This window comes from Phoxinus phoxinus (genome assembly GCF_949152265.1).
Source record: "Phoxinus phoxinus genome assembly, chromosome: 17".
NCBI lineage: Eukaryota > Metazoa > Chordata > Actinopteri > Cypriniformes > Leuciscidae > Phoxinus > Phoxinus phoxinus.
Window position 1 is genome coordinate 30,170,236 of NC_136892.1, and position 14,275 is coordinate 30,184,510.

The window sequence follows — 14,275 nt, forward strand, 5'->3', positions numbered from 1 at the left end:
AAAACTCAGAATCGTGCGCTATGCACCTTTAAACCATTTTTCTTCATTGTATTAACTTAAACTTTTAATTACAACAAACTCAAAATTTTAAGGCAACAAGGTAACTTGCATTTTAAAGTTAAACCAACATTTTTTTTTTTTACAGTGTAGAGCACAAAGGAAGAATTTTTTTAATCTGTCCAGCTCCAAAACACACAAAAAGCATAATCAAAAGTACTCAATATTACTCGTCTTCAGTAGATGATGCGCCATGTCAGATTTGATGCCCAATGATAACTAAAAATCTTGTTTCATTTTGTTGGCAAAAAGAGTTTTCATCATGTTTTTAGGAATAACATGTGAATGCTATATGACCAAACCCCTCTGTAAAAACTTCAGCATATAGATAGGAATAAAACGGTAAAGTTTGGTTTATGTAATGAAAAAAAATAATAATAACATCAATCAATAAATAAATAAATAAAACTCTAATTTCACTCTCTATAAAACATTTTTTTTTAAATGAAATCAATCAATAAATGAAATGATAAATGTACTCTCTATAACTAAAACAGTAAAAATCTATTAATTAAACAGTAGAAATGTACAATCAACAAATCTCTAAATACATTAGATAGATGGACGGATGGATGGATGGATGGATGGATGGATGGATGGATGGATGGATGGATGGATGGATGGATGGATGGATGGATGGATGGATGGATGGATGGATGGATGGATGGATGGATGGATGGATGGATAGATAGATAGATAGATAGATAGATAGATAGATAGATAGATAGATAGATAGATAGATAGATAGATAGATAGATAGATAGATGAATGGATAGATAGACAATTGAAATATACAGACTCAAAGAGATAGTAAAAAGTGTAGTAAATAAACACTTTGAAGTTGAAGATGTTTTCCACAAACAACACGTTATGAAAAGCCAAAATAACCCAAACTCTCAAAATTGACCAGAGCCTGAAAGAAACAATGTTTTTGCCTGTAGTGTCTGGCCTTAATGCAGAATAGCATTAAATTACATTTTAATTACAATTACATAAGTTTTTTAAATGCTTTTTTATGCTTTGATTTGTCCTCCAGGTCTTTGCGAACGAGACCCTGCGGACTCTGTGTCTGGCCTACAAGGACATCAGTCAGGAGGAGTACGACGCCTGGGATCTGAAGCACCAGAAAGCCAGCATCTCCATGGGGAACCGCGACGAGGCTCTGAACGAGGTGTACGAAGAGATCGAGAATAACCTCTTGGTACGGAAATCAGAAAGGAAAATATACAATTGAGACAAGTGATGGATCGATATATTGGTCAGGCTCATTAATCTGCCAATCATTCGCTCATTTAGCATGGGGCACTTTCCATAAGATCATCTCTCTATGTAAATCAATCCAGCTATTAGGCTAACTGAAATAAAACATGGCCATCTCTAGGTGTGCTGAAGGGTGTGTGATGATGTGGACCAAGGGAACTTTATCAGGATGCATAGTGTCCTGGATCCATGAAATAACTGGCCTTTAAAAATATAAATCTGCCGGCCTCTATGGGAATTTAACACTGGGGTGTCCTGACTTATGCACCCTGTGTTTTAAGGAAGAACATTTATTTATTTACGATACATTATTCATTCACAAAGAAAATTGGTGTCTTAAAGGTTGGAGTTTTCCTCATTTTTTTAATTAAGGCATTAAGATCAATTTCCAAAAGATTATTTTTTTTATTCGTCTTTTTAGGCAACTTTAGCATGGGTGTGTTCACTTGTGCTTATGTATATGATGTTATTGATTCGTATTAAAATGATCAATTGATATTTATTTATTTGCTTTTTTATGCATTTATAGACTTATTTGTTTACTTATTTTTACTTATTTGTTTACGTTTTATTGATGGAGTTTTTGAATTTATTATTGTATATTTATAGAGAGTGCATATATGTATTTAATCATTCATAGAGATATGTAATTGATAAATGTGCCATTTAAGATCAATTTCCAAAAGATGATTTTTTTTTTTACATTCCTCTTTTTAGTCAACTTTAGCATGGGTGCTCACTTGTGCTTAAGCATTGTATGCATGTATATAATGTTATTGATTCGTATTAAAATTATCAATATTTATATATATAAAAAAAATTATTTGCATTTTTATGCATTTATAGACTTATTTGTTTACTTATTCATTTGATTTTATTGATAGACTTTTTGAATAAAATTTTTTACATTTATAGAGAGTGCATATATGTATTTTATTAATTTATAGAGATATGTAATTGATAAATGTGCCATTTATGCTCCTTTATTCAGCTGATTGGAGCGACAGCCATTGAGGACAAACTTCAGGACGGCGTTCCGGAGACCATCGCAAAACTGGCCAAAGCGGACATCAAGATCTGGGTTCTCACCGGAGACAAGAAAGGTGAGCGGTGAACAAGTGCAAGATCCTGTTGTTTTAAGGGAGATTGGTTTGATTTCTAATGTGTTTTGTTTGTCACGTACTCAGAGACCGCGGAGAACATCGGCTACTCCTGCGAACTTCTTACAGACGACATGAAGATCCACTACGGAGAGGATGTGAAGTATGTTTCAGCTAATCTGTGATTGTGTGAGTGGTCAGTTTCGGTTTCTAAAGTCGAGACTCTCGTTGTTTCTCTGTCAGTGTACAGCTGAGGAACAGACAGACCCAGCGGCGAAACGACCCTCAAGGACGCAGTAAGAAACTGAAGGAGACGTTTTTCCCAGAGCCGGGCAAGAACGCCCTCATCATCACCGGAGGCTGGCTGGTACACTCCTCATCCTCTGATTATCTCTCAGATTATGTTTTAAGATTCCCTGAACACAAACCAGTGTTTCCTATTAACTATCTAGACTACCTAGTGTAATATGTGCCGCCACAGTTTCATAATGAGCTGAAAATATTACAAAAAGTTGTTTTGCGGCATTGCTTTGGCAAAGTATCTGTCAAACGTGCTAAAATCGATATGACTCTGTGTCCTTATCAAATCACAAAAGACTGATTTAATTGAATAAGTATATTGACTGTTTGTCAGCGTGTTTCAAAGCGAAAGTGTGTTTTCCACGACTCCGTTCACAGTAAATGAAGGCAGTGTACTCAATCTCTGCATGTGCTGTGTGTTTAGCTTGCTTTTGGGAAGGTGACAGGCACCAGTGACGCATTATTTTCACATTTGCTTAATTCCCAACATTTTTGTGGGCAGATGATTACAGCATTTCATTAGATTTGTAATTAGACGTGTTTGTAAACCTGTTTTCACAGAAACAGTTTTCCGTCAAAAAACGCTCAAGGGCTCATCTCTTGAAAGTGCAGAAATGATCGTGTACTTATGTTTTTTTTGTCTAAATGAATGCATCAAATAAGCTAAATCAGAGGTGGACAAATGCTGTCAATTTGTACACAATCATTCAAAAGTCAGTACGTTTTCTCTTAAGAAATTAAGAAAGAAATTACTTTTCAGATTTCAGCAATGATGCAATGCAGTAAATGTATCAAAAGTGACAGTAAAAACTTTTATAATGTTATGAAACTTTCTATTTCAAATCAATTCTGTTTTTTTAGTTTTCTATTTAACAAAGAATCCTGCAATTTTTTATTATTATTGTGGTTTGCACAAAAACATTTAAAAAACATTTTCTTTTAATAAAAAAAAGGTTAATTGTCTTGATGATAATGAGCAGCTGACGTGACATTTGCTGTCCTCAGAAAAAAAATCCAATTTTTCTAATATAATTTGCCTGGAAAACTAATTTTATGTAAAAAACGCACAAAAAAAACACAAACATTTAATAGATAATTAAAATAAGTAAAACATGGAAATGATCTTGCAGTGACTGAAACATTGAAATGAACAGGGTGAAAATGTTAACATATATTGGCAAAATTCTAATCATAAATGTACATCATGCCCTTAATATTGCCTTTAAAATGGTAATAAACTAAATTAATTTCAAGTAGCTGTTCACGCATTCCATGATAATCGAACCCATGACCTTGGCGTTGCTACTGTTTGAGATAAAGCAATCTAGTCTGAACTATAGGTAATACTATTTTGTCATCAAGTCCTGTGGAGTGACTCCCCATGTTGATCAGGACTAAGGGAAATTAATAAAATATTTTAAGTTACAAATTTGTATCTCCTACTATGAATTTAAAATGACTTTCTCCTCTCCATGCAGAATGAGATTCTGTACGAGAAGAAAAAGAAGCGGCGCCGCTTGCGTCTGAAGAAGCTCAGGAAGCGCTACATGAACTCCAACAGCCCTCAGGACATCAACCAACCCATCGATGAGTGGGAGAAGGAGAAGAGGCAGGAAGACTTCGTCGACATGGCGTGTGAATGCAGCTCGGTGATCTGCTGTCGGGTGACGCCCAAACAGAAGGCTAACGTGGTCAGTCTGGTGAAGCGCTACAAGAAGGCCGTGACCCTGTCCATCGGGGACGGAGCCAATGACGTCAACATGATCAAGAGTGAGTTTAACTGTGTTGTTTTAGTGTCAATAGCGGTTTCCATCCAAAGTTGCGGATTTAACTTATTCGTCAGAATAGGAATATCGCATAAAATATTTGCGGATGAAGCACCGTTTCCACCCAGCGAGTCCAAGAGAACAAAATCGTCACTTCCTGAAAATTGGCACAAAATATCTCTAATAAAACTGGAAATCGCTGCAATGTGGGAAGCCACTGTGGCTCTTTTTACGTATATCATAAATGACTTGCGTCTCAGAGCGGCAGATGAAACACTGTCATGTTATCTTGCGTTTGGATGCTGGTGTTTGGGAACACAGTCGTATACGGGAGGGAATTAAACCCAATCATTCTGATGACAGACTTTGGCTCAGGCATTTCAGAACCAGCAAACCAATATTTGAGATGATGTGCGATGCGATTGGTCCGCTGGATAGTCTAGTTATCCAATCACATGATTTTTTTGTTGCTCATGAGGGATTTATTCAGTAAACGTGTTTCCATCTTAGTTTATGTGCATGTCTGCTTATCGGGTATAAACAAAAATCCACCTCAATTAAATGCATATATTTTTTATGCACATTGGATGAAAATGCCATGATGTGCATAAATTCAAAGTGTTTTTGCAAGATTTTACAAGATAGGTGTATAGAATGGATGCATATCTAATGACATGCTATTCTTTTTTTAACTTTTTAAAAATATTTTTTAATTTTAGTGACAGTTTTAGCATTTTGTTATTTTTATATATTTTTTATTTTCTATTTAGTTTTAATTTTATTTCAATTTCGGTTTTAGTTATTTTAGTAGATATATAGTAGATATGATTATTGATGTTATTGGTTAATTTAAAAATGATCAATTGATAATTATTTAGCATGCATTTATAGAATTATTTGTTTTTGTATTTATTATTGTATATTTATAGAAAGTGTATTTAAAGTTTTGTTTTTATGTATTTATTCATTCATAGAGATATATAATTGATATGTTTTTTTTAAATATTTCATTTTAGTTCAAATAAATTGTATTTAAAGTATTAAGTCATATATTACATGTTTAAAAGAGAGCCGCCGTGTCCTCCCCATGCTCCTCCGCAGCTGCAGACATCGGTGTGGGCATCAGTGGTCAGGAGGGGATGCAGGCCGTGATGTCCAGCGATTACGCCTTCGCTCAGTTCCGCTTCCTACAGCGCCTCCTGCTGGTCCACGGGCGCTGGTCCTACATCCGAATGTGCAAATTCCTGCGCTACTTCTTCTACAAAAACTTCGCCTTCACCCTGGTGCACTTCTGGTTCTCCTTCTTCAACGGATTCTCCTCACAGGCAAGATTTCAGCATCTCAAAATCTCTGTTTTAAGCTGATTCTTGTTTTTAAACGTTCTTGTTTGTGTTGTGTAGACGGCTTATGAAGACTGGTTCATCACCCTGTACAACGTGTGCTACAGCAGTCTGCCTGTTCTCCTCGTCGGCCTTCTGGATCAGGTATCGCTTGTCATACAATGGCCAAGAGAAGCTAGGCTTATCACAGAATTGAAGAATATTGATGTTTTTATTATTGTTTTTTACAGTCATGCAAATTGCAGTCAAACTAATTTATAAAAAATGCATAAATAACTATTTATTTATTATCTGCATTTAAAAGACATCTAAGGTTCGTTTAAATTGCCTTTAAAAGAAATGTAATTGGATTTCATTTAGTAACTTCCCATCATGTTTCGTAGCATAATTCAGGGATTTTAGCGTTAACTAAAACTATTAAATAATATAATATATGTATTTATATGTGTGTGTGAATATATATATATATATATATATATATATATATATATATATATATATATATATATATATATATATATATATATGACAAACATTGAACAACAACTGAAGTTTATTTGAAGCACTAAAATTACTAAATGACAATGAATAAAAAATTTAACTGAACTTAAACAAAACTAAACATAAATAGAAATATTATTAACTAACTGAAGCAAGGTTTAAGTTGAAGCAGTAAAATTCAGTGCCGTTTCTGTGAGCTTTAAACAGTGTGAAAATCAACATGAAATTGAAAATATGTACTTCCTTAAAGGTGCAGTAAGTGATTTCTGAGAAACACTGTTGATATTTGAAATCGACACCCAAACAAACACACCCCTCCCTTCATTGCTCTGCCCCCGAATAACAAACACGTTATGCATCACTGGCAACGACTAACTTGCGCAAGTATGGATGAATCAGCCGTGATTCAGCAACAACAACTGCATATCTTGGTTCTGTGTTACTCATGTATCGAGCAGAACGAACTCAAGCTTGGCATCCGTTTTCAGGCGTTCCTGTCAAGTCAAGTCACCTTTATTTATATAGCGCTTTTTACAATACAGATTGTATCAAAGCAGCTTCACAGTGATAACATGAAAATAATACAATTTCATCATCGTCCACCTTTAAGGCAGATCTATAATATTGTTGAATATTAAATGTCCCCAACTAAGCAAGCCAGAAGGTAAGGCAACAGCGGTACTAAGATTATCGTGCCAGACGCAGCACCTCTCGTGATCTACGCAGCAGATCGGAAGCGGGAAAGCGGATGTAAACAAAATGGCTACTGTAACACGAAAACTTGCAGTATCAATAATGATCGTTTGTTGTGAGAAAAAACATAAGCGGAAGAATAAACGTGTGGATGAGAAAATGGTTGGGGAGACGGGCTCAACATTGATTGTCAGTTCTTCAGCGAGAAATGCAGGTAAGAAATGTCTGTCACTTCCGTCTCGTCGTAGACTTGTTTCCTATTGGCTATTGTGACAGTACTGACGTAATCACAATCTTGCTCATCCCGATAAATATCAAACATGTTTGATGTGATCGGGGCGAGCCCGACTTGTGTGAGAGCAGATCGGGAGGGGCAAGATTCGATCTGTGAACGCCTCACATTACCAGATAATCTGCGCCGAACATCGCAACCGATCGAGGTCCTCGACAAGATTTTTTCTCAGATTCTCGGTAGGGGGAAATCGGACATAAATCGGCCTAAAACTCCTGTAGTGTGAGCCAGGTATAACGTCTCTCCAGCGCCGGAAAGCTTTTCCAATATTACCGTGGGTAATAAAGCTCTTGTCTGTTCGTAACCCTTCATTTGTCCACTTGTATTCCTCTGACCCTTTCCTCTTTGGTAAAAAGCCATCCCTGTTTGCTCACTCTCACTCCTCCCCTATCATAAGCGGATACGCCCCCTACTGCTGATTGGCTACGAGAGTTTATAGTGTTGTGGTGATTGGTCCGACCCACATTGGTTTTTTCCTCCTACACTGCCAAGACTATGTAAAAAAACGTTTTTCTGAGCGCACACAGTACAGACATCTAGCAAATATACACAAAGTTACTAGTTTGGGTGTTGATTTAAATTTTCAACAATGTTTGTCAGAAATCGCTTACTGTGCCATTAATACACATGTCCAGCCTTTAAACCACATCTGGTTACACTTTATTCTTGTAAGGTGTCAGTATTACAGTGTAATTATACATTTAAGTACTGAGTAATAATAATTAACTACATGTACATACCATAGGATTAGGGTTAGGATGAAGGTTTGGTTTAGGGTTAATTGCATGTAATTATGCATAGTTTTTAGGTATTACTACAGTAACACGTGTAACAATGACACTGTATAATAAAGTGTTACCCCACGTCTGTGTCTTCCTTGTGTAGGATGTGAATGACAAACTGAGTTTACGGTTCCCGAAGCTGTATCTTCCTGGCCAGCTAGGATCGTTGTTCAACTACAGGAACTTCTTCATCAGTTTGTTCCATGGCCTCTTCACCTCCCTCATAATCTTCTTCATCCCGTACGGGGCGTTCCAGCAGACCATGGGACAGGACGGCGAGGCTCCGTCCGATTACCAGTCCTTCGCTGTGGTGGCCGCCTCCTCGCTCATCATCACCGTCAACCTGCAGGTACCTGATTGGCCAAGCTTGATCATGTGGCCACATTTCATAGAGACAGAGCGTAACGCGTCATAATCTGAAGAGCACGCCCACCGGGGGGGAAACAATCCAACCGTCTCCATTGACTCTGCATTGCGAGAGGCTGCCTCCTTGTCACTTCTTGCTTCTAACAAAAGACAGAAAAATGGCTAAAAGCTGCTGTGTGACGAGGTGTACAGCAAACAAGCTAAGAAACACATACGTTTTTATAAGCTGTCGACCCCAAAAAACGAGCGTTTAAGGACTTACAGGCTGGAACAAATGGGTAAATTGTGGGATCCTGACTCATTATGCACTAAAAACACAGTTGCGTGTGCAGTAAGTTAAACATTTGGTCACTGGTGAGTCAAATATCCAAATGTCAGTTTTATATATTATATTTCTGTAAGATAAGCGATCCTGTGTTGCCGATGACGTTCTCCTCCAGCGGGCGAACGTTAGTTCTCAGAGTAATGAGACACGTTACGCTCTGTCTCAACTGCCTGATCCACTTTTAAGTCCTTAAACGCTCGTTTTTTGGGGTCGACAGCTTATAAAAACTTATTTCTGGGTTTCTTAGCTTGTTTGCTGTTGTCACACAGCAGCTTTTAGGCATTTTTCTGTCTTTAGTTAGAAGCAAGAAATGACAAGGAGGCAGCCTCTCGCAATGCAAAGTCAATGGAGACGGTTGGATTGTCCCCCCCGGGCGTGGCCTAAATACGCTCTGTCTCTATTGGGTTTTATATTGCACAACAGACTTTTCAGTTTCCAAATAAAGAGACATACATTTCATGTCTAGCTTGTTTCTAACATGGATTGAACTTGACTATAGGGCTGATCTTTATAGAACGTTCTAGATGATTTCTGATGTAGTCTTTTTTTCTTGTCATCCCCAGATCTCATTAAACACCAACTACTGGACATTCGTGAACTTTTTTGCAGTGCTCGGCAGCATAGCCCTTTACTTCGGCGTCATGTTTGACATCCACAGTGCAGGAATCCACGTCATTTTCCCAACGACCTTCACTTTCACAGGTGGGCAATAAAGTCATACTTAACCTTTATTTACTTTATTAAACCTTTATTAAAGTTTACGTGGAGATGATGGCGTTTTTCAAAAATGTTTAACACTTGAACCTTGGAACCTATTTCTTTGAGGAGGTCCATATTGTTAAAAGCGCTATATAAATGAAGGTGACTTGACGTGACTTGACTTGCAACGTTGTCGTGTTAGCGGCCCCTAAGTTAATAATAACTAATGATGTTTGCAACGGAAGTGAATCAATCAAAACTAACTTTAGCTGCACAATAATGTTACTTTTAAGTTCCTATTATCACTGTAAAGCTGCTTTTAAACAATCTATATTGTTAAAAGCGCTATGTGCAATTAAGTCAAGTCACCTTCATTTATGATGTCTACTGGTATAATCGATAGCGATGGGTGATATGAGCAAAAAGTTGTATCCCAATTTTATGATTATTGAGATTTAAACAGTGTGTGATATACATGTTTTTTTGTATAGAAATGTGATTCAAAAGCTACAGAATTAAATAATCACAGGTCCTTTTAACATAAAATAATGGCTAAGAGATGGTAGGCTTTATTATAGAGTTGAGGAATATTGATGATTATTTATTATTTTATTTATTTTGAAACAAATGTATCAAAAAATGATAAAATTTATAACTAAAATTGGATTTAAAATAAATCTAGGCTTCTTTTAAATTGAATATATGAATTTGATGTAATTTTGAAGCTTCACATCATACATTTAGTCGCATAATGCATGGTTATTATTGTTAACTAAAACTGTTAAAAACTTTTTTTAATTGAAATAAAGCTGAATTAGAATAAAATTTAAATAAATAGTAAAAAAATATATATATAAATATTAGATTAAAACTTTAAGTGAAAATTTGAAACTAACTGCAATAAGAAGTTCAAAGTAGCACTAAAGCCCTAAAATTACAAACTGGAAATCAATTTTAAACAATATATTAAACATAAAAATAGTCATCTTAAAAAAACAATTCACAAATGACAAATGCACAAAAAATTACACTAAATCTTAAAACTGAAAATATAAAGCTGGGAAAAAAATATATACGAGTATTATAAATATTAGATGAAAATCTTAAATTAAAACAATAATTAGAAATGTTGAAACACTAAAATTAGCAACTGGAAAACTACAACTGCAACTGAAATAAAAATGTATTCATCTTAAATTGTAATATAAGAAATGTATACAAATGATAAAAACGCATAACATTTTTTTAAAGTAATACTGAAAATATAAAAAAAGCTTTTTTTAAATATGAATAAAAACTATAATAGAATATAAATAATACTAAAATAACACATTTGGGCTGTAAGCCTCCATGGCAGACAGGAAACCTTTACTGTCTGTAATTTAACTATTCATTCTCAAACAGAGAGCATGTCACGGTCTGGTGTGTAATCATAATCTCGTCTAGGTGCCGCGTCCAACGCCCTGAGGCAGCCGTACCTGTGGCTGACCATCATTCTGACGGTGGGAATCTGTCTTCTTCCTGTCATCTGCATCCAGTTCCTCTATCAAACCATCTGGCCCTCTGTTGGAGACAAGGTGAGATCAGTGGCGTCCTCAAACGGGTCCTATGATGCTTTCTTCAGTGTGTAATGTTGCTGTTTGAGCATGAAAAAGCTCTACAAAGTTCTTCTCTATATCAGTGTTTCTGAACTCCTGAAACTCCTCCATTGAACTCTTCAGTTTCTACCGGGAACGAACAAGTCACAATATTCCTCATTTAAATAATTAATATGCAGAATAAAGGGGCGGGGCCTGGTTGAGTTAGTTAGTAGTGTGTTGAAAATCATGTGATGTAAGGGGGCGGAACATTTTTCAAACACAATCGAGCGCTTGACCAATCACAACACACTTCTCCAGCCAACCAATCAGAGCACAGTGTGCTTTTCAGAAGGAGGGGCTTCATAGAGACAGGAACTAAACAGAGCGTTACTGACAGACTGAGAAGAGAGGAGCCACAACAGTGACAAAATATGAGAAAAATGATTAATTTCACATTTATTTGAATAGCGCTTTTCACAATAAATATCGTTTCAAAGCAGCTTTACAGAAAATACACGTCTACATTACAATTTAGAGTGATCTGTTATCAGAGCTGACCAAGTTATGCATTATGTGTGAAAAAAAAAATGAATATTCAAGCATGAAAACCTATTCTAATGGAGCCCAGAAACAAAATCAACTCTGGTGACGCACAGAATATTGTAGATTAAATACACCATACAGATGTTTTATTCTCATGTTCTTCCTCCAGGTCCAGAGGAACAGGAAGAAATATGAGCTTGAGGATGAAGCGGAGGAGAGGAAGAAGACGAAGCCAGCATTCGTGCGTGGCGGACGGTCTCGCCGCTCAGCTTACGCCTTCTCGCACTCCCGCGGCTACGCCGACCTCATCGCTACGGGGCGCAGCGTTCGCCAGCGGCCGCGCGTACGTCCTGAACTCAGAGACAGCATACGAGAGGTTCCTCAGGCGGAAAACATCTGAGACTCTCTACCTGATGAGTAGTACATACGTAATGTGCCTTTACCCGGTCATATCTGAGCTGCCCACTGGAACGGGCCAATAGGAAGAGGCTACGTGTCATTTAAGGGGCGGGGCAAATGAAAGAGCCAATGGGAAATGGGGGAAGAAGGGCTTTAAAGGGAAAGTTCAAGTAAACAATCACCGATGACCTGTACAGGTTTTAACGTTGTGCAACTGCGTACAACAAATTGTTTGTCTCAGGTTTTTACCGTGCGTTTTTTATTTTGGAGTCACAGTTTTTTGCACAATTAAGGGTCCTGCCCTTCAAAAAAGAGAGAGAGAGAGTGTGTGTGAGTGTGTGTGTGTGTGTGTGTGTGTATGCGTGTTTCTAATCTCATCACCGATTAAAACGTTCTTTCTTTACACACTGCAAAGAATCATTTTCTTACAGTATTTTTTTCACTAAAAATATCAACTTTGACATATATATATACAGATAATATATTTAATTTAATTTCTCACCCCCTTGAACAATATCATTAAACTAAATGTTATAACATGTATACTTTGCAATTTTGCTTCTCAAGTTAACTCACCTTGTTTAAGGGTCTTGTCTACATGTTTTTACTGAGACACAAGACCAAAATACTGATTAAGAAAATGATTTTTTAATTTTGCAGTGTAGTGAAGGTGTTGATTAAATAATTTTTTCTCTTCAGGACTTTTTTGAAGAACTTTATCTTAAAATGTGAACTTGGTAAGGAACTATCATTCAAAATGTTTTTTTTTTTTTTTTTTTTTTTGGATCCCTCTTGCAGAATGTCCAAGCAAAGGGCCGAATCCCACAAACCTCACAATGAAGTCTCCTCACGGTTTAATCTGCAGGGTGTTGGTGTTTTGTTCTAGATGATGTTCCTTATAAGCCGTGAAAGAATGAATGAATTTTAAAAGTGGTGAAGCCTCATGTTTACATAAATACTTCTGAACTCATCTGTTCCTCAAGGTCTTCAATGCTCTATTTTCCAACACACGTCCCGTAAAATCTGCCTAGAGGCTCATAGATCATTTTTAATGCACTCGTTGTGTGGTGTCTTCTCTGATTTAATATTTCATTGTTCTGCAGTTCTTTTTAAATGGGTCGTCTTGCCACCATCGGCTGACAGAAGTAGCTGTCTGCGCAAGAACGAAGCCTTAATAGCATTGACTTTGTTTTCTTATATCATGGAGTTGACTTTGCACTTTGGTACAGGGACTTGGGAGGCGGACATATATTTCTCATTTTAACCCTAGTTACATGAAGCCTGTTACAAGATGTAATCTACCATATAATAATATCATTTATGTGAAAACACTATATTTATTAGGCTGGTTGTTCTAAATGTGCATATTGAATGAACCGAAAGGCTTTACCTTGCCATATCAATGTGACAGATGTACTTTTACACAGCTCTGTGGACTGTCTGTCTGTCTGTAATGTACTGTAATATACTTACAAATGTCTATAAATAAAGAAAAAGATATAGAACTTCTGGCTTTGAGACGTTGTTTATGGTGAAAAGTACATTCTTCATTTCTCATGTTGGCATTGATGCATTACAATATTGCGTCACTTCCTAAAATAGTAATTGCATTAATTAGTGACTTTTTATGGAAAGTAATTTGCTGCATTACTTTTGCGTCACTTTTCCGCTCCTGGGCTTTCTTGTTTTTTAATAACCAGAAAAATCACACCTGTACAGTAGAGGGCGCCGCTCAAACCAACCTTACAGCTGTGCCGCTGTTCTGGACTGCAGAAGGAAAAGAAGTTCAACACTTCAGCAATAAAAACAAAATCTAGTCATTTTTGCTTATTAGTATGGCTGAATTGGATCTATGAAGGTAATATGACCTTCATATGGATCATCGAAGGTCAGTGGCAAATACAATAAAATGAGATTAAAAAAGCCCGGTTTCAGAAACTTTGAAATCAGAGCCAGGATTAGGCCTTAGTTAAATTAGTGCATTTAAGTACATTTTAAACGTGCTGTAGAAAAAACATCACTGGTGTGCATCTTGAGAGAAAACAATAAGACTGACATAAGCTATCACAGTTACTTTACTGTTTTTATTTGAGGAATAGCCCAACTGAATCTGATTTTGTGCAAGTGCAATGAGTAATTGCTCACATTTATTCTAGAACTAAAATACACTATGCACTTACTCCTGATTTCTCTCAACAAGGAGACAGGAGAGCTGTCAGTCAATACAAGTAACTTGCATTACTAATTTGAAAAAGTAACTCCGATATGTTTT

General features: G+C 36.5%; 1 protein-coding gene across 1 annotated transcript in view; it reads left to right on the forward strand.

The window, feature by feature from the left end:
* The window catches only part of atp8b1 (ATPase phospholipid transporting 8B1), a 41,802-nt gene extending 28,294 nt beyond the window's left edge, over positions 1–13,508 (forward strand). Inside the window, exons 18-28 of the mRNA XM_079586391.1 lie at positions 1,094–1,258; positions 2,309–2,420; positions 2,505–2,580; positions 2,661–2,784; positions 4,196–4,487; positions 5,585–5,808; positions 5,884–5,967; positions 8,195–8,440; positions 9,346–9,484; positions 10,928–11,058; positions 11,774–13,508. Of these exons, the coding sequence (XP_079442517.1) occupies positions 1,094–1,258; positions 2,309–2,420; positions 2,505–2,580; positions 2,661–2,784; positions 4,196–4,487; positions 5,585–5,808; positions 5,884–5,967; positions 8,195–8,440; positions 9,346–9,484; positions 10,928–11,058; positions 11,774–12,004 (1,824 nt within the window). The 3' untranslated portion in view covers positions 12,005–13,508. The remainder of the gene's footprint in view (positions 1–1,093; positions 1,259–2,308; positions 2,421–2,504; positions 2,581–2,660; positions 2,785–4,195; positions 4,488–5,584; positions 5,809–5,883; positions 5,968–8,194; positions 8,441–9,345; positions 9,485–10,927; positions 11,059–11,773) is intronic.
* Positions 13,509–14,275: the final 767 nt, after the last annotated feature.